This window comes from Camelus ferus, chromosome 6, assembly GCF_009834535.1.
Source record: "Camelus ferus isolate YT-003-E chromosome 6, BCGSAC_Cfer_1.0, whole genome shotgun sequence".
Lineage (NCBI taxonomy): Eukaryota > Metazoa > Chordata > Mammalia > Artiodactyla > Camelidae > Camelus > Camelus ferus.
Genome location: NC_045701.1, coordinates 30,632,063 through 30,653,742, shown reverse-complemented (window position 1 = coordinate 30,653,742; position 21,680 = coordinate 30,632,063). Strand labels below are relative to the sequence as shown.

The 21,680-nt window shown below is 33.7% G+C and overlaps 1 protein-coding gene across 16 annotated transcripts in view; it reads left to right on the top strand.

Annotated features, from left to right (window-relative positions):
* The window catches only part of HNRNPC (heterogeneous nuclear ribonucleoprotein C), a 46,044-nt gene that overhangs the window by 12,269 nt on the left and 12,095 nt on the right, over positions 1-21,680 (top strand). For 10 of the 16 annotated variants that reach the window (XM_032481639.1, XM_014564457.2, XM_014564455.2 and 7 more), the window contains 3 exons: positions 11,003-11,280; positions 15,869-15,983; positions 16,604-16,651. In XM_032481639.1, the coding sequence (XP_032337530.1) occupies positions 11,040-11,280; positions 15,869-15,983; positions 16,604-16,651 (404 nt within the window). In that variant the 5' untranslated portion in view covers positions 11,003-11,039. The remainder of the gene's footprint in view (positions 1-11,002; positions 11,281-15,868; positions 15,984-16,603; positions 16,652-21,680) is intronic. The other 6 variants (XM_006190851.2, XM_014564459.2, XM_014564462.2 and 3 more) reach the window with 1 other exon arrangement.

Here is a 21,680-nt window from a genome sequence, read left to right as displayed (position 1 = left end):
CTTTCTGGCAAGAGTGTTTTTGATGTTTGGGAGGAAAGTTGAGGATCATAGTGTAGCCACATTTTATATAAATTAGAAATAACACATTATAAAAATTTTACATTTTGTGTGCAAAATTTGAACTAACGACTGCCTAAACTACAAGTAGAATTAAGAATCACGTAATTTCCAACAGGCAGGCTGGATAAATGGTAATGCACTTAAGCTAGTCATCAGAAATAGATACCATCTTGAAATATGTGTACTTTGAATTTGAGCTCTTAGGCATATCATATCTGGTATAATGTGACCAATCTGTAAATATTTCTTGGTGATAAATGATAAAAGATTAACATTTAAAGAGCATAATTTTGCTTATCAGGGTGCCTCTCTGACTGTAATAGTTATTTCCCAGTCAACATTTATTGACCTTACTGAAGTAACTGAAATGTTACTCTTGATTCTCTCTCTTTTTTCTTTTTTTTTTTTTTTTTTTTTTTGGTGGGGGGAGGTAATTAGGTTTATTTATTTGATTTTTCAGTGGAGATACTTGGGATTGAACCCAGGACCTCAGGCATGCTAGCCATGCGCTCTACCAGTTGAGCTATACCCTCCCCCGACTCTTGATTCTTTTCCTGTGAAAAGCATTCTCTTACATATTCCTAATGCTTGTTTGATACTTGTAGACTCAGAAACCTCTTTTTTCAAAGGGCTTAAAATGTTCCTAGAGTAAATAGATGCTTGCTCATGTTGAGTTTTACTATATAGAAGCTGCTCTAGTTAAGAATATGTTGGGTTCTAAAATGCTGGTTTTTCTTTTTCTAAGTATGATGTAACGCTCATAGAAAGAGATGACAACACTTAAGATGGGCGGGGGGACAAATTAGGAATATGGGATTAACAGATTCAAACTATTATATATAAAATAGATAAGCAGCAAGAATTTATTGTATAGTGCAGGGAATTATATCCAGTATCTTAACAATAACCTATAGTGGAATATAATCAGTAAGAAAAAAATTACTATGCTATTCACCTGAAGTTAACGCAGTATTATAAATCAGCTTTACTTCAACTAAGAAAAAGTTTAGTGATAGCACAGTTGATTTTGAAGGTTGCAAATGTAGAGAGAAATATCCTTGTTGGGACTACCAATGAATTAAGAGACCCCAAATTATGGAACACAATATCCAGTGAGTTTCGTTATCTTAGAGATGTCCATTTTCTTGATTTTTATACAGGTCTGAATTGCTCTGTGAAGAAGAGAAGCACTCAACTTTTCTTTTGTTTAGGAGTTTCTAGAAAAGCTTTGCTGACTCTAGGCAAAGCTATGTATCATAATCATTAAATTCAGGGGTAGCATGAAGCTACCTTCGCAGAATGGAAATATGAAACTAATATGGCATGAAAGAACAATTGTGGAAAAAACTTAAAAACTTCACAATCCTACTACATCCTGAGATGTCGGAACTTTCCTGTATAATCTTCTAGATAAGTTGTATATCTTGCATGTGCTCTGTAACATCTTGAGCGTCTCTCAGTGTCAGGGTTAATTTTACATGCTGTAGCTTTTGTTCAGTTAGATTGATGTATTGAAATTCATTTAGTTAGTCTCATTATCATGCACTTGTTTTCTAATTTTTCGCTGTTACTATATCTGCATCCTTGATTCCTTCAATGAATTCTGAAAAATGAGATTATTGAGTCAAAGAAGATGCACAGATTTAAAGCTTTTGATAAAACAATCCAGTTGTCCTCTGAAAATATGGTACCAGTTCATACTATCAGAAATAGTATATGAAAATGATTATTTCTGTTTAAAATGTATTTGCTTTTTTGGTAGGTGAAGTATGGTATTTGGTTTAATTTTTATCTCATTTATGGTGGGGGTGAATTTTTTTTCCTAATCTCCATAGACCTTTAGTATCGTTTGTTAATCACCTTTTGTGTCCTTGTGTCTTTGTCCCATATTTTTGTTCGTATGTACCAATAATAGTAAATGATGTAGTAGTGGCAGCAGCTGTACTTGCTATGTGCCAGACATCCGTGTTCATTGTTTTCTGTACCTTATTTACACCTCATACCGATCCTGTGAGACAGATACTGTACTCATTTCATGGTTGAAGAATCTGGTGTTTGAAGGGATTGGCTTTCCAGAAGGAAGTGCACACTACTTAAGTGCTTGAGTTTGAAATTGAAACAGGTCTATCTGACTCCAAAGCCTCTGAGCCATTAGGAAGTGTTGATCCATTATTTTCATACATTTTTATTAGTATTAAGGAATTGTGGACAAATAGGTACTGCACATGTGTGTCAGTTTTTTGTTTTACTGACCTGAGTCCTGTTCAAAACTAAACCAGGGTAGAGCTTTTCATCGTGCAGAACATATGCAGAAGGGCTTCTCAGTTGAGATTGATCTAATTATCCAAAGCTAATACATTACAAGAAATAAACTAACGGTATTGAAGGACAATTGTGTTAATCTTAAACTTTAAATGACATGAGTGAGACTACTCAAACTATGCTGAACGAATCAGTGAAGAATATATAACCGGGAGAGGTTGTTAATACTTCACACTACAAAATCAAATTCTGAAATTTTTTTCAGGCTGGAACCAGGGACTGTGAATTAGATATAAGAGAATGAAGCAGTATATGAAGTGTAAAGCTCTGCACTTGACAGTGAATTCTGCATGTGTTAACAGTGCCAAAGTTAGGAGAAATAATAGCATCTGGATAGCATCCAGAATGTGTTGCACTCTTGCAAGAGCAACCAAATTTGGACTATGGTGTCAAAGGGACATTGACAGGTTAAGTTGTATGTTGTAGGGCACCATTTCTTATTTTTATAGATGCTGGTCACAATTGGGAACAGTTTGAATAAGATGTTTTAAGTCAAAGAAAAAGAATAATTCAATTGCTGATGAATGGCATTAAAGAGAAGAGCTAAGGGAGGAAATTAGTTAGGAGTCAATTAAATTTTAGAGTATGTTCAGGGTGTGAATTCCTTGACTGAGGGCAATTCAAGAACCTTGATTATTGTTGAGTAAGGAACATCCACTGAACTACATGATTTAGTTTTTTCCATCATTGAGATTCTGGGAATATTTTCTTAAAGACTTTTGTTGCATTCCTTGACAGGAACAATATTACTATAAAAATGCTTATTAAAGAAAATTTGGAAGGAAACATGCTTACGTGCAGCATCAACACACAGATAACCACTGTTAATATTTTGATGTTTTGATCCATTCTTCTCTTTCATATCCCATATATATTTTTATATTTTTACAATATATTTTATATTTTTACCAATATGGAATCATTACTGTATATAGTTCTAGAACCTCTATATTGTAAACATTTTCCATTTAGTAAATTTTCTGCAACATGTTTTTATTAAGTGGCTAATATTTTTGTCATAAGGATTTACAAAACTTACCAAAGCTCAAAGTTTCTCTTTTTCAGTTCCAAAATAGGATGACCTGAAATTTATTTAACATTGTCAGTTGTTTAATTAGTACAACTATGTTGACCTACCCATTGCTTGGCACTTATATTTAATTAAGAATTTTCAAATAAACTTACAGAAACATGCTGGTTTTACTTAGGTGGTTTTAACATGGTGGAAGTGCCAGTTCCCTCCTCCACCCCATTGGATGATCGTTTATATTAACAAATCTCGTAGGAAAAAAATATAATTTTGCTGTTTTCTGGGAACTTGCTTAAGACTGTGTGACCTGGTATATATCCTTTTTTCATTTACTGTAGTAGGATCTTTAAAAAACTTTTGAACAGGTAATACGTACTTTTATAAAATACACCATCCTTGTTTCAGCCTCCCTATTCCGGTGGCAGCTGTCTAGATTACCATGTTTGCTTTCTGTGGTTTTTTTTTCCCTCCTGAATGATTTTAAAGTTACAGGGTGTGATGCTTGACATGGGAACTGCAATATGACTGCCTCCTAAGGATAATCTGTATCATGAAAGTAATTATCAAAGCAATAAAAATTAATGTTAATTCAATATTATCTCATATAGTCCACATTAAAATTCTCAGTTTTCACAAAAATGTCTCTCCCCCAATCCAGATTTCAGTCAGGGTTTTCACATTGTTTCTTAATTTAGAAAGGCCCCCTACTCTTTTAGAGGAGTCTCAACCAGTTGTGTTCTATTATGACCCGACAAATGTGAAATTGTCTGGTTGTTTCCCTATTGTAAAGATGCAGTTATTTTACCAAGACTATTGCATAGGTGATGTATGTTTCTTATTTTGTCAAATCATGAAGCATATAATGTTAGATCACTTGGTTTAAGTGGTGATCCCTGTTTCTATTATAAAGGTGCATCTTTTTCTCTTACAATCAGTGAGTAACCTATTGGATAATACTTTGAGACCATGTAAATCCTGTTTCCTACACATGCTTTGAGCATACATTGATATATATATATCTTATATTGATATAATCTTCACCAGTCCAACAGTTAAAAAAAGTGATCTCTTTAAAGTCTTTTAACTCCAATATGCTTTTCTTAACAATTTTTCATGTTTATGGTTCATTTTTTATTCCTGCCTTTTTTTTTCTGTGACTCACTACTTTTGGGGACTTGAATTTTGTCTTATTTAGGTTTTGACAATTGCATATGTAACTTTTTTTTTCATAGCTTAGGTGTATATTTACTGGTTTTTTTTTTTCTGTAGTTTTTACATTTAAATTTTGACCTGTCTATAATTTCTTTCAGTGTACAGAATGAGATTGTCCTCAGTTTTTGTTTTTAGATGGCTGTGTGGTACCATTTCTTAAATTACTCATTTCCCCCTATTTATATCTTGAAAATTCTTAGTTTTAATTCTTAGACATAGCAGTTAACATACTTTATCTAAAAATGGCCAACTTTGGTTTTTTTGTGGCCTAACAATACCCTAAAAATACTACGATGTGCAATCTTCTCATGCTAGCAGTCTTTACATGATAGTCTTTACCTTGAAATTATGTCTATGTTTTGCTAATAATTAGCTTTGGGTATGGAGCAAGTTAAAGTACGCGTCCCTGGTATCTGAGGGGGATTGGTTCCACGACCCTGATAGAACCCAAAATCTCAAGATGCTCAAGGTGTGGTATTTGTATATATTCTATATACATCCTCCCACATACTTTAAATCATCCCTAGATTACTTGTAATACTTAATGTGATGTAAATGCTGGGTAAATGGTATGCAACAAATTCAAATCTTGCTTTTTGGAACTTTCTAGGATTTTTTTACCCTGAATATTTTTGATCTATGATTAAATCTACAGACACAGACCTGCAGATAAGGAGGACCAACTGTACACTGGCTGACTGTTTGAAGATGCATAGGCAGTTTATTGTTGCCCTCTGAAGAGGCCAGAGGGAAATAGTTGATGAATGCAATAAAGATACATAGGAAGCAGAGACAGTACAGAGTGATAGAGTAACAGGAGAGCAGTGTGGGAAAGGGTACTAAAAGGGACAAGGGACTTAAAGGGGCAAAATAGGAGCTTCAGTATGTTGAAAACAGTTTAGATCAGGTGATGTTGCTCTAAGTAGGCAGAGAAATTTGTAGTATCCAGAAGGTACTGTGAAACTTGATAAGAAATTGTGAAAGACAATGTGAAATAGGTAATCTGTGTACCCAGCAAGATTGTCGTCTTTTTAAAAATTTGTCAACTCATTGCTGCCATCTAGTGACACTTTGTCTTTGAAATGTTTCAAAGAAAGATGGGAGATAGCATATTAGGCATATGGCAGTTGCATCTAATTTGAATTGAATGTGGAGACTGTTTAGGCTTTAAGGGATAGAAATAAATTCTAAGGTAGGGTTCTGAATTTTCTAGCTTGAGGTCAGTTATTTCTCTTGTTTTCTGGTTAGTGTGATTTGACATCTGATAAGCCATATTGATACCATCTTTAAATTTCTTTTTTTTTCCTGGACCAGTGGATAATGTGATGTGAGTAGCCTATTTATTGAATGTTGCAAACAGATAGAGGACTGGCTGAAATGCTCGATAGAAACATCTGGTGGCTTGTTTATGTGTTTTCTACTGTGTTCTGCGCCCCTCCCCTCCCAGGTGTGTCTAGAATGTGATATTGAACACAGTCTAAATGAATGACACTACTTTGTTAAGTATTTATCTTCCATTCCCTCAATCCCTTTCCTCTAAATTGGAGTTCTACTGTTTAGGACATAAAAGCAAGGGAACTGAAAACTTGATTCCAATTATAAATTGATTTTGGCTTAGCTCCCAGCAAAAACCAGGACTTTCATAATCTGTGTTTCTGAACCATTTGAACCTTAACATCACTCATAATTGTCAGATAGTGCAGTCTGCCTTTCCCACCTTGCTGTACCTCTTCCTAGCAGAATCTCCTTGAGACTTAATATGAACTTAGGAGAAATGGAGCAATTGGTATAAACGTTTCCTAAATTTTTAACCAGATTCACAATCCAAGCTAGGTTTGCTTCTTAAGAGGGCAGAGTCATGAAAACTCAAACTTTAGAATGAACGGTTCGAAATACAGTTGATAGGTTTGCTTGCATTTCAACCAGTTGTAGATTTTATTTGTGTTTTTGGGTTTAGGATGACTAGGATGGTAGAAGTGGGAATAGAAACACATTTCTATATCAGTGAAGCTTAAGCAGTTCTTGTCCTTCACACTGCCACTAAAATCTCTGATTTTATTGCTGCAATATAAAAATATGATCAAATGGACACATAGATCCTTTGGTGTAATAAAAGTAACTCAGTATTCCTGGTTTAACTTTTGCCCACCAGGTAGGGCTTGGTGATCCTTTGTTGATAAAAATTGTGGACATAAGAACCTGGGATGAATAATATGTATAAAATTATGCTAACACAGATGCATGTGTATCCAGGAGCTAGAGGTTCGAGTACCACTACCCAGTAGCCTCTAGGAAGATACTCAAATCTTTCTCTTTCTGTTGTCTGTACTGTGGTGGAATTCTGCTTTTCTGGAAACCAAATCCACTTAATCTCTACCACTGAATTAAACAGGATGCATAGTAACCAGGAAACATAATCATTTCAGAAATTTTTTCCCTTTTGGTTTTACTCTTTGAAACCAATTTTAGGGAAAGAAACTGGTTCTGTGTATTTTTTATTCTATGTACTTTTATTTACTTAGATCTTCTGTAATATTCAATATTGAGTTTGAAAAAGAAAATTTATCTTAATGGTTTGCTGAGAGTTTTTAAAGGATGTGACCAGAGTACTTTCATCTTTGAGAAATAGAGTATTTAGGATGTATGGAAACCTGATTTTCAAAAAGTGGAAGAAGTTGCAGTCTATAAACTCAGTCTGTGAACTGGATATCATGCTCCATTAAGATACTAGAATGGATTATTAAAGTTAAAAACTAATTCATGTAGATTAACGTTACTTCATTATTTAAGTGTTAAACTATTAGTACATATCTTTTTAATAAAAAAATTTTTTTTTGAGGGAGAAGGTACTTGGGCTGGCTGGCTGACTTACTTGCTTTCCCTTCCTCCCTCCTTCCCTCCCTCCCTTCCCTTTCATGGAGGTACTGGGAATTGAACCCAGGACCTCGTGCATGCTAATAAGCACACACTCTACTACTGAACTATATCCTCCTAAGATACGTAAGTGTATGTCTTACTACGGTAGTACATTTGATGTTCTTGAAACATTTGAATATTTTTATAAAACAAATGTTTAAAGACCTGGATTGTTATTACTAATGTGGCTGGCCTTTTTTATTTCTCTCTGCATTCCTGGTTAGAAGTTGGGTGCTTGACTTTAAAAATGGCATTCTCCTAACAAAACAAAACAAAATTTATGTTCATTGTAGAAAAATTGGATAATATATGACATATCATGATAATTTTCACATCATTTAAAATGATTTATAAATTTTCTAAAGACTATAATTGCTGATAATTAGAATACTGAGTTAAAAATGTATTTTACAATAATGTGTGTAGAATATAACCAAATACTATAGCTCTGTGTAAGATAAAAAGCAAAAATTGACCCCTTCGTCTGCAACTTACTTTTACATTTGAAATCTTGATATGTTTCTTTAAGACTATATATACCCTCTGGGTCTGGGTTTTTGTTTTTTGTTGTTTTTTTTTTTGTTTTGTTTTGTTTCTTTTTTCTTCTTTAAGCCAGTCAGAGCAACTTCTCCCATTTCGTCCTTCACTAATACTTATCTTTTAAAATTCAGGAGAAATTGACCTGTCCTATAAGGGGGACTCCTCCAAAGTATAAACTTTTATGATCCATGAGACAACTTCGGATAAACTCACTTAGATCTAGTTCTATTTGTCGTTTTTTTTTGTTTTGTTTTGTTTTGTTTTTTAAAGAGTAGCTTAATGAGTTACAAAGCAAAAACCCTTGTAGCTACTACTCAAGTTGATAAAACTAGAACTTGCCAGCAAGGTTTACACTTTGGAATGACTCTGACAGTCCAGGGATAAATGGAGTAACATATTTACAGAAAGAAAATGTGATTCAAGGATTTTATACCCAGTGAAACTGACTGACAGATATAAAAGGCACAGGAATGAACTGATAAACTATTCTCAAGTTCTTTTTAAGTAATATATTAGAGTTAAGCTTGAGACACCATAATACCTAGAGAGATCTGATAGAATTTAAACATTAATAACATTACAAAACGATGTCACCTGTATAATCTTGGAGAAGTGTCACATATGAGCCTGATCAAGCCTTTGGTCTCAGCTTCCTATTTCTGAAAATACAGAGGACAGAAGAATTGCAGTAAGGGTGTGAAATTCTGGAAAACGGGAGCAATTGCCCAGGATTCTTCAGATAAATTTTAAGTTAAAGGGATGGAAGAGACCTAAAAAGAATCTTAAAAGACACATCAATTTATTCTGATGGGTAAGACTATACTATCCAGGGATACACATTTAGGTGATAGAATTATTTAAAAAGGAAGAAAGTGATACTACTGTAAAGTTAGAATGGGAATTTTATGGGGGGAAGAAAGGAATCAAGAAAGGAATGGTGCACATAGAGCTTCAGAGTTAGTTTTGAGATTTTTATAGAAGCTAAGCTGCTCTAGCACCTTCATACCATTTTACTACAGTGCCTTGTACTAGCACTACTGGAGCTGGCAAAACTCTCCCTGTTGGAGCTGCTTTTTAAAAAATTAGTTCCTTTCCTTGCCAGTAAATAGCATCTGGATATCTTGGGATTCTTCAATTTCTGAATCTTTTAGGTTCCCAGTTGCTTTTTTTTGCTTCTCCCACAGTGGTAGATACCATGCATGTTGGCTGTTGGCTTGCCCTTACCAGCTTACATTTTGGAGTTTTGACTGGGGTGCCCTGACACCAAATTTTGTTGTAAATGCTGTCCAGGGTTTTTTTTTTTTTGCATTACCCACAGTTAATTTTTCGTTAAACCGAAAGAGATTTTTACCTATAATTGATATTGTTTGCGAAAAACAGTTACTGACAACTGGCTTATGCCCAAACTTAAATAATGGCAGACTTAATAACAGCAAACTTAATGTTTGAAACCAGTTAGGCATTTTAGTAGGTTTATGTTTTGATTTCTCTTGGTGTTTAAGGCTTTCTGGCACTCCCACTTAGGTTGAAAGGCTGTTGGTGATTCTCAGTGGCCACTGTTCGGTAAATTTTTACTGCTTAGTCAAAAAAATTAAGAACTCTTTATAAAGATAATTTAGAAATCAAATACAGTCTGTTTCTTGAATTTCAGAAAGGACAGTTGCAAAAAGCAGTTCTTACAGCTTTAAAAGCCAATATGCTTATGAAATGACTAGGTATTTTAAGGGTCAGAATGGCACTGATTGTGTATAAATGTTATACCGTCTTTTTTTTTTTTTTTACATGTATGTATGTATAAGATGTTTTTACATTATCTGTGAGAACTAGGTTGTCATGGTTCTCTCAAGGATTTGAAACATAACAAATGTTAGACATGATATCTTTTAATTTGAGGTTCTTCAGTACCTTGCAAAGGGATGAATAGGAAGTAATCTTAAGAATGTAACTCTAAATCTAAGGTGGGTCCATTTTAAACCCTGTTGAAGTTTGGTGGTTGGAGTGGGAAGGAGCAGTAAACTCATAACAAAAGTCAAAAAATGTCAAAACATTTTCACTTTAAGACATTATGATGAATCTCCATGTAATTATAATAGGATTGAGCCTCCATAACTTACATAAAGAAAATTAACTTGAAACTGTCTGAGGAAAGTTTTGTTCTCTTCCTTAATTCTCCTGGTCCTTTTTTGATACATGCAGTATTCTACCTGCTATTTTTATCATCATCACCATCCAGTATTAGTAAATGTCCAAGATATATTTTGTAGGTTAACACAGAAAAAGTAAGTAAAGAATCATTGCGTTCTATAAAAAGATAATATTGATACTTAAAGTATCTATGGAATATAATCACTTGAAGTACCTGAATTATTTCCACAGTGAATGAATCGGTTCTATTTATTGCCTTTGTGTAATAAAGCTAAATGAAGTGTGAAGTGTCAGTGGTCCGCATTCATCTAGCTGAAGAATAGTTTGTGGGCAGAATTTGTAGTTCTGTATTGAAGGTGGAGTTATTGATAAATGGCAAGGGATGGTTAGGTTAGCATGACTGGGGAGGTGAAAAATGTAAGGAGAAATTGGTGGTAGAGAGCTTAGGGGCTTCTAAATTTCCTCCAGGACTTTAAAATAGAGGGAATAAGTTAGTTAAAGAAGATTTTGTTGCCAAAAGTCTCTAAAGAGGAGTTTTTCCCCCTTGAAATGATAATCTAGTTTGCTGAAATATACTAAAGAGATTGAAATTCTAAAAGGATATATTCAAGGGCTCTAATCTCTGAATAGGGTTATACTTGCTGCTGTGAGATCCTTTTAAGTTGACTGATACTCTAGGTAGTAACAGTGGTTCTGAATAAAAGTAGAACAAGTTTTATCAAGAAATGTTTTCTTTTTAGCATCTTTTCACCAGAATGCATTTTTTTTTCTTTTCAGTTTTTCAGCTTTGTGAGGCACCTTATCATCAAAGACGATGGCCAGCAATGTTACCAACAAGACAGATCCTCGCTCCATGAACTCCCGTGTATTCATTGGGAATCTCAATACTCTTGTGGTCAAGAAGTCTGATGTGGAGGCAATCTTCTCGAAATATGGCAAAATCGTGGGTTGCTCTGTTCACAAGGGCTTTGCCTTCGTTCAGTATGTTAATGAGAGAAATGCCCGGGCTGCTGTGGCAGGAGAGGATGGCAGGATGATTGCTGGCCAGGTTTTAGGTAAGGTCTGGGTTGAATTAATTTTTTTTTCATTGATTACATAATTCAGATCTGAAGTGTTTATGTCCATGTCCTCTCTTTCCCTCTCTCTCCATAAAGGTAACAGTATGAGATGTTCTGAATGTTATAACTTGTTAATCAGCCTAATAAAAATGTGAAGTTTGTAAGTATAATAGGTTAAAGAGGATTTTATTAGGTCGTTGTATGTGGTAGAGACTGGTAACCCTTGGTTGGCAGTCTTGAGTAAAGCAGGGAAGATGGAAATGATTATATCATAGGCTACTATTGCTACCTAAATGGCTGTGTCTTACTGCTCACAGTGGACTGGATGAAGACAATGTAGCTTAGTCATTCGTGCTTTGGAGTTCGATTACTTGGCTCTACTTTGGGCTTCCCAACTTGTCAAGAGAATTTAGATAAATTGAAAAGATTAGTTGAGATGATTCTGAGAAGCTTCTAATTTTAAGTTCAGCACATTGTGCTCAATGAAATGTACTTATTGTTAAATCTATTTCAGTAGCATAAACTTTGATTATGTTGTTTTAGGTATTAACCCCCAGTAGGGATCTCCTTTGATGTAGCATGTTCAAATTTTGAGAAATCAGAGCAGAGCTCTGCTAAGATACAGTTTATATTCTAAACTTTAGATCTCATTACTTACTAAGACTATGTAAGTATGTTCCTGATGATTGTAGAATTTCATTTCATCTCCTATCTTTCTAATTACTTACCAATCTCTAGGATTTGCTGTTAGTTACAGTACTTTTGATATAGCTTGTATTTTCTTGGGTATGAATGTTAGGGAAGCTGAAGGGTTTCTAATACAAGTCAATTTCTTTTTGCTTTTTATGAATAAAAAAGCACACAGATGTCTTTGAGTGCTATAAAATGGCTAGTTCCATTGTTGGTACTATATTATTTACAATTTAACAAACTGTTTACTTCAGATTTATAAAGTTCATAGCAATTTGTAATTAAATGAGGTTTTTTAGTTTTTTAAAGATTATAGTAGTGGCTTAAATTTTTGCTTTGTTTTTAGTATTTTTAGGAGTTTTTATTTAATTTAATTTTAAAAGTATAATGTACAACATATTTGAAGTCCAGCTTCATTTCTTACTTGGCTTTCTCCTGATTGGAGTAGGTTTTTTTCCCCTTAAGTGTTTCCATATTAGTGTTTCCCTTTAATACAACTCAATACTTCAGCATTTCACAGTGATAATAGAATTTAATTAAAGTTTATAACAAATGACTTTGTATAGAAAAGTTCTAACAGCTTTTGAGACAGTTTTGGACATTTGGTTATTGTTTCTCAGTGACTTTAATTATAGCTCTTTCTAGAATAAAGATTTTGTGTACTTTGTATTTTATTTATGAACACTTCTCAAATGCTAAACTATTTTAAAAATCCTAATCCCAGTGGATTGGAGAGGGAAAATATTGGCAATTAGAGAATACACAGGAACTTCAATACCCATTTTTCCTGTACCCCAAAGTACATGAAAATGCAGCATACATAAAACTTTGGCATCTGTAAAATGGCTGTGACAAAAATGAATTATGATAGTTTTGTGAGAGGTCTTAAAATAAAGTCAGGTTTTTAATTATACTTATTTTTTTAATATGGAAATTTCCTAACATAAAAGTAGAGAGAAGAACATAAAGAACCTGTATGTTACAACATCTCACCTAGGTTAACAGATGTCAACATTTGACGGGTTTTGTTTTTATCTGTCAGTGGTTTTTTTGTTGTTGTTCAGAGTATTTTTAAGACTTCAGCATATATCTAGTGGATAAGGACCCACACTGCCCTTATCACAAACCAAAAATTCACAGTAATTCAGATTTCTTTTATTGTCTGAAACTTTTTCTGTAACTTGCTTTCTTCAGAATCCAATCCATGTCCAATATGTATATTATTTATTGCCCCTTGGATGTCTTTAAATGTTTCTCCATTCTCCACCTCTTACTTTCCCATTTAAAAAATTCATGACATTTAATTTGTCAAAGAAATCTATAGTATTTACCACACAGTGTACCGATTACTTCCTTGTGCTCTTATTTAGTTTGTTCTTTTCTACCTCTATTTTCTGTCATACTGGTAGATATAGAGCAGTGCAATCCTGTAGAAATATAATGTGAGCCATATATGTAATTTTAAATTTGAATGGCCATATTAAAAGAGAAACAAGTGAAATTAATTTTCGTAGTATATTTTATTTGCTCAGTGTACCCAAAATACTGATATTTTAATATGTAATCATATAAAAGTATGATTTGGGTATTTTACATTCTTTTTTCATACAAAGTCTTTGAAATCAGTGTGTATATTTCACTTAAACACATCTGAATTCAGATTCAGTACATGTCAGATGCTCGGTAGCCACTTGAGGCTAGCAGCTTACTGTCTTGGACTTAAGACTAGGGGCTTGATTCAGTTCAAGTCCTACTTATTTTGGTGAAAATATTTCATGGATAGTGTTAGGTACTTTGTATTGTATCACATCAGGTGGCCTAACATAACTGTCCCATTTTTAGGGATGTTGTGAATAATTTGTGGGTTCAAATTTTACATCCAGATCCATTCATGATAATAACGTTGCCTATCAACTTTTCACCTTTTGGTGATCATCCATTGATGATTATTGCTTAGGTATTTCACTGGAGGTTGCAAAAGAGTAATTATCTGTAATTTTTCTAAAATGAGTAACTTCTCACTTTTTGGTTTTTCTGAAATACTGGTCATATTGAGAAGTTAGGATAAATCTTTTTCAAATTCTGGCAAAATTGATATAGCAATCTTTATAATTGCTTTTGTTTAGTATCATTATAAATTTGTATATTTTAAATTGATGTGTTTCAGTCCATTGCGAATTATTCTTTAGAGCTTAGAATATTTCATTTTTGGCCAGTGGATCACCTTCAAGTGGTTCCTGTATCCTTGAGATCTTACTCTTGTAAAATTGCTTTGCTTCCTTGCTTTCTGGTATCACAACATATTCCAGGTCATTTGGTATATTTCTTGATTTATCCTGAAGTTTGTCCCCTTTTCCTAAGAGTCTTGGCTCCTTTTATTGGGAATTATTTAGAAACCACTATATACCAGTATTATTAATACATTTGTATTGCATCTGGTTAGTTTCAGTGGGCAGATCAGGGAACACTTATTTAGATTTGAGGTTCATTTTATTAACAATGTATATTCTGTTTTGGATATTGACTTCAGTACCGTTTTCCCTTGATTGAACAACACGTGTTTGAACTGCATGGGTTCACTTACACGTGGGTTTTTTTTTTTCTCCCAATAAATACATATTATAGTATTATAAGAGCATTGATTGAATCCCCCAGTGTGGAATTGAGGATATGGAGGGCTGACCAAAAAGTTACACACAGCTTTTCAGTTGTTCAGAGTGTCAGGGCCCCAACTTCCACATTGTTCAAGGGTTAACTATACTATCTAGTTTAGAATCACATGAAATAATTCTTCTTTTTAAAGGTTGTATAATCAACTTGATATATAGTCTAGTTCCGTTGTCTCATTTTCACATTTTAAAATTGCTTTTAAAAATTGCCTTTATTATAAAAGCTTATGTGTGATTCCAAAGTCAAACTGTAAAAGCAAGGGTGTTATAAACATTAGATACTAAAAATTAGAAATGAGCTTAGTGAACAAAGAACTCTGAAGATTATTCATAAATGTGGTGGTGTTTAACAAATAGTGTACTTAAAAATCTGTTTCTCATTTGGTCATTTGAACTGAGTTTTGGAGAGCTAGCTAGCTTTGGGCTAATTAGTTTTTGACAAATGGGCTCTTCTGTTAGAATAAGACGGAAAACATGAACTCTTTGGTAGGCAGGTGGCCTCTCTAGCATAGGTGTTTTTTAAATTATGTTGTGTATTTCTAAAGTTTTGTTTTTTAGTGAGAGGGAGGTAATTAGGTTTATTTATTTTAATATTTATATTTGGAGAAGGTACTTAGGGATTGAACCCAGGACCTTGTGCATACTAAGCATACGCTCTACCACTTGAGCTATACCCTCCCCTCTTTCTGAAGTATTTTTTATGAAACTTTAAAGCTTATCCTTTTTGTAAGAATAAAAATTCTCCTTTGAGAATAATAATTTGAGGTACCGTACTTCAACCATATTAATTCATGAAATGCCATATAGTTATGAGGTCTTCACTCTTTCCTAATGTATTTGTCTATGCTAATTTTAAATGCACAGTAATGTCTAGAAAGGCAACTGTTGGTCGTTGATACTTTTCTCCTTTAGTAGTAAGTGAGTGAATAGAGTGGGTGTTCTGAATGGTGAGTTTCATTTAACCGAGCAGAGGGTGGGAAATACCAAAGACAAACTTAATGTGTATAATGTAGGCTTTGTTGGTACAGAACAGGACGAAGGAATGGAAGATTAAGTCCTAACCTTGTAAAAATTCCTGAGCCTTTCTGTATAATAAGGGAAGATGTGACATGTAGTTAGACCGTTACTGATTTATTATGACTGTGTACACTTTAAAAAGCTATAGTTTGAGACTTTTCCCTCCCAACAGTTCTTAAAATTTCTGGGGTTTTTTTTTTTTCTTCCAGATATTAATCTGGCTGCAGAGCCAAAAGTGAACAGAGGAAAGGCAGGTGTGAAACGATCTGCAGCGGAGATGTACGGGTCAGTACCAGAACACCCTTCTCCGTCCCCTCTACTCAGGTCCGGAACTTTATTATTTATAACTGCATTGTGTCCATCAGTGGGCATCTTCTCTATCTGTTTTCTGGATGTGGGGAGGGTTAACTGTAGTATGTTTATTATGTGTAAAAATAATGCTTTATTAATTTTGTATTAATATACCTCCTTTCCCCCCATTTCCCAGAGAATTATTAGAATTCCCTGAGATTTTTACTATTAAAGAGTAGTTTCGTATTTAAAGCATAAATTGAAGTCCTTTAAGAGAAGTTATTTAGATTCTAAGATGCTGGGGGGTAGTAAGAAAGGGAAGGAGGATGACATAAGAATGTTTAATTTACTGTTGTATTTTTCAGTGTTCTTATTTTAGCTGTTATGTTGTATGTTGATATTTTAGCAGTCTTAAACCTAATCTGCAGTTTGGCCACTGCATATCCAGTGACCTAAGGTGATTGGAATGTAGTGATCTGTTGTTTGACTGATTGGGCATTAGTCCATGCTAATCTCTTGATCTGCTTGTTGCCGTTAGTTAAGCGGTTAGTTAAGCGTGGGGTGGTTTTTTTGTTGTTGTTGTTTTTCCCATCTGCTGTTGTGAATTTACATCAACAGCTCAAAATTAATCCTCTTTGGTATTTATTTTTCAGCTCTTCTTTTGACTTGGACTATGATTTTCAACGGGATTATTATGACAGGTATGTTAAAAATGTTTTGTCTATTCTAGTTAAAAGCTATCTACTGAGAACTATTTTGTTTTTCTGTTTTGTAGTAATAAGTGCTCCATTTTGTAGTAATGAACAGCAAATACGTTTCAAACAACCCTCCCCCCTGCTTCCTGCCAGTAATGAAAAATACTTACTGAAAATCAGAGGCAGACTAGATAAGGGTGGCATTTCTATTGATTTCAAAGAAAGAGTTTAATTACTGTCGGGGCATATGGGGACATGTCCAGTGTTTTCTGGACTAATGGTTTTTCTTGACGGTTTTTGTTTTGTTTTGTTTTAATTTGTATGCCACATAAAAGCAAGTACTGACTGACTTGCCTAATGATGAAATGAGACTTAATTAGCAGTATCATGCTCTCTTCATTATTTCCCTATTGCATGCTTGCCACTTGGCATTGTGGGAGATTACAGCAAAACTATAAAAATTTATCCCTCCCCCCGAAAATGATCCCTAATCTTAAAAATGTAATAGTCTTCTCTGAAAATACCAACCAATACAAAATAGAATACAGTAAGCATATATAACGAATTAACCATCAAATTGCTTTAGGGGTTAATGTTGAAGTGTTCAGATTTGTAGTTTGGGGGTGATGATGATTCAGTTCTAAAAGGCAAGGAAGTTAGAATAATGATGATGATTTCTTGTGCCTTCAGAACAGAGTTAGCATTTGAAAAGTCATGAGAGATAAAATTGGAAGATGTGTGAATAGGTATAAGTTATGGATGGCTTTGAATGATGGATTTAGACCTGAGATAGAAACTAGTTATCAGGCAATGGCCTGATAAGCAAAAAAAAAAAAAAAAAAAAATTTAGTATAACATTGGTATTGATGACATGAGTCTTCACGAACATTAAGGAAACATTATTTGGTTTGCTACTTTTTAAATTATGTGTTATATGGGAGTATATGGAGCATGCTCATACTTTGGACTTTGTAAGAAATTGGTGTGCATTTTTTTTTTGTCTTAATTCTGATACTCTAATCATTAGTATTTTAAGTTATTTACATGTAAAAATTCCAGTTAGATCGGTCTCTGGTTTTGGAATAAAAGTAATAGCTTTCTTGATTTGGGAGTGTTTCACAGAAGTTAAACATTTGAATTAAGTTGATCAGTTATGCCAAGGGAGTTCAAGAAAGAAAAAAAGTCGGCCAGTAAACTATATAAGCAGAGACCTGAACACATGTGTACATTTTGTGTGTTTGAGAAATATCATATAGAACTATGGTAGCTGGTTATTAAAAGGCCAGAGAATAAGGCTAGAAAATAGTTTGGATCTACATTTCAGTTAAAGGTCCTGAAATGCCATGTTCAGGTTGTGTGATTTGAATCTCCTTCCCACATTGTCAAAATTATTTCATTTTGTACTTAACAGATTTCTTCAGATTTTTGTATTTATTTATGTTTCTACGTATTTTGAAAACTGTAGTGATTTTTATACTTTGAAAATAGTAAACTATAAACATGGCAGACCTTAACAGTTGAGAGAACAGATCTCATATCTACTGAAAACTTGGTCACCAAGTGACTTGAAGGCACTGAGACCTAGTGAATTTAAAGCAGCTGCCTTTTTACCCTTTTTCACATAGAAATTTCTTGACCATATTTTTAAAGTACTCGTGCCAAACTACACCTGTGGAGATTCTTACACACCTGGTCTAGGTAGACTCTTTAAGTATTTGTATTTTTTTGAAAAGCTTCCCAAGGAGTTCTAATGTCCAGGCAGGGATGAAAATCAGTTGCTAACAGAGAACAATTAAGTTTTATTTCTGTGATTCTTACCTATTTCTTTGTTATGGCTCTTAGGGAAATTCTAACACTCACTTTTTGGATATAATTTTTGGGGTATCAGAAGAAACTCATGTTTTAAATTGAGTGTATAGAAAGTGTTAACTGTACACTTCTACCTTCATGAGAATTGTCCTCTGAAGTTTTACTTTTGGTTGCCTTAGTGAAGCAGCGAAACTGACCATTCCTATTATTTCCATTCTAAATAAGTTTGGAAAACTTAAGTGAAGAATTTCGAAATTGGAGAAAAAAGATATAGGCAGCAAGGAATAGTGAAGACATTTAGACGCTTGCAGAAATACCTTCAAATTTCTTATCATTGCTATCTGGTCCTAAAAATTGGTGGAATCTCCACTATTGGCCTCACTTAGTTTTTCAAGAGGCAAGAGAATACCTTTAGTTATTCTCTGAATACATTTAGTTATTCTCTGTATTGCTTGATATTATAGAGTGTCAGTGAAAAGTAATGTCTTTCACCTTCCATTCTAATCTCATCCAATAGAAGACATTCTGATGACCAGTGGAGCAACCAAATATATTGTAGCTGGTAAAGAGCTCATTCAAATATATTACTGAGGTCTGGTGGGAAAATGAACATATTTAGTTAAGAATGGAAAAACTACTCAGGAAAATGGTATTAGTTTCTTGTCAGAAGTCATCCAGAAGATTCTTTATTATCCTAGTTGAGTAACATCCTAAATCAACTGTGTTAGATTATCTATTTTAAAAGATAGAAAATTGGCTCTGAGATACACTGAAAGCTGTGGGTCCTGTTATGTAAATAGGGGTTAAATCCGTCTACTTACTCACTTCAGTCTGTTAGTCATACCCTTAACATGAAATTCACATGGATATTTCAAGACATAAATTTGGCATTTCTGCTACCTATTATTAGGTTAGGGAGACATCTGATATGGAGCAGAGAAAAGAACAATTGAGGAATCCAAAGACTTAACACTTAACAAAAAAGGTTATGACCAAAGTCATATATATCATTTCAGTTATCTTATCCCTAAAAATGGAAGTAAAATAATGCCTACTAACAGAGTGGTTGTGAAGACTAAAGGAAACATAAAAGATAAATTGCATTATAGATAACCCCAAAACATTATTATTCTATTTTCAATCAGTCAAGAATTCTAAAGACTGGGGTCTTTAGTGCATAAGGATTTCTGTTTAATTATCAAAATAGCCTAAAGTTACTGAAAATTACACTTATGAATTACTATTTTATTAACACTTTTAACACTGACATACATCATTACTACTGCATATTTTGACACCAGTTATCAAAATGAAGGGAATCACGAACATACTTTTATTAGCACAGAAACTAATATCTCTAGCATAATTCAGATTCTTTGTGTCTGAAAAAAGTCTTCTTAACTAGTGCATAGTGAAATGAAAACTGGTTGGTGTTTGTTTTCCAGACATGCTTTTTAATAGTTATTTTAACTCAGCTGTACTCTATATTATGGAACGTTTTGATTCAAATATATATAAAAGAACATTGTATATCAGGAAAAGATAGACTGATTTTATGAACATAACCACAATACTATTCATACTTAATCCCATTAGTTTTCCATTGTTCTTAAGGTCATTACTGATGTAATAGGTGTTGGAAGTTCTTGGATGAACTTAACATAAATTGCCATTGTATGTGAATCTACAGTTTTGGGTACATTTATTAATATCTGACACTCGGAAACACTGCCTACTCTTTATATGCTATAAACTCTGTCATACATAGTTTATAATTACCCAAAGATGTGTTAAACCCACACATTTTTTTTGCTGGTAGGAATACAAGCCCTAAAGAAGCTTTCTGTTTTAGGATGAATATTCAAGGGGGTCTATATATAAAACTAGGAGAGGTGTTTCAGTCATCCTTGAGTAAAAAACCTATTGTTTGTTGAAAGTCTGATAACCTATAAGCTGACGAAGATCAAATTCCATTTGTGTTTTGTTGAATCTTGTTGCTTCTAGGAAAATTGTTACTTGCGTAGTTTTTGTTGGAGGACTTCCTGTGTGAAGCAGTTCCTTTAAGTGATTTTTCTTGCAAATTCTTTTAATTTATTTCTCTGAATTTATTTAGATTCTCTCTCCACATTGATATTTAGTCATTCACTTTTGAAATTATTGATCATTCGAAGGCAGTATGTGCTGTTGTGCCAGAAGTGTTGTAATAAAAATAACTGGGGGAGGAGGGGCATGGGAGGGGATAAATTGGGAATTAGAGATTTACAGATACTGATATATATATAGAATAGATAAACAAGTTCACGCTGTATAGCGCAGTTAACTATATTTGATATCTTGAAATAACTTATGGTGAAAAAGAATATGGAAACGAATATATGTATGTTCATATATGACTGAAACATTGTACTGTACACCAGAAATTGACACAACATTGTAAACTATACTTAAGTAAAAAAAAATACATATATGTAATAATTGGCATGTTGTTGGAGATAAACAGGCATTAAAGCTGTGGTTTTTGAGGAATCATCTTTCAGGCAAGAACACTGAGATATAGTAGAAGTAGATCTGAAAGTTCTTAGGTAGGCTAACATATACATGGGCTTGCTGATTGTCACAGCTAGCATGGCATTCTTTTAATCAGACTTGAATCTGTAAGTGCTTTCTGATTTGTGCCTCAAATATTTACAGTGTTTTCTTAAGTACACATTTTTAGGAAACACTTTCAGATGTACTTTCTGTAAATTGTAATCAGTTGTATTCCCACTTTTCTTTCCCTTACAAGATCACCCATGAAAACGTTCTGAAATTACATAGTGATGATGACTGCAGAAGTTTATGAGAATACTAAAAACCACTGAGTTGTACATATTCAAAGGGTTTATTTTATGATTATGGTATGTGGATGATATCTCAGTTTAAATAAAGTTCTGGACAATGGAGTAATTCTTAATCATTTTTCTATATAGAGAACTTGGGAGCACAGGAAACGTGCTTAATTAGTTAGGGTTGATAATAGCTGAGACATGATAAATACCTGGTAAACAAAAGATCAGGTTCAAAAGGACCCTGGTTTTAGTTCAGTAGTCTTTGAGGACTTTATAATAAATAATTTATCACAAGTTACAAAAGGCAGTGGATAGTAATGTTGACAATGTATAAGTGACTGGACTGTAAAGTTGTTCCACTAGAGATTTTTAGAGTGCTGTTGTTACTCCATATCTAA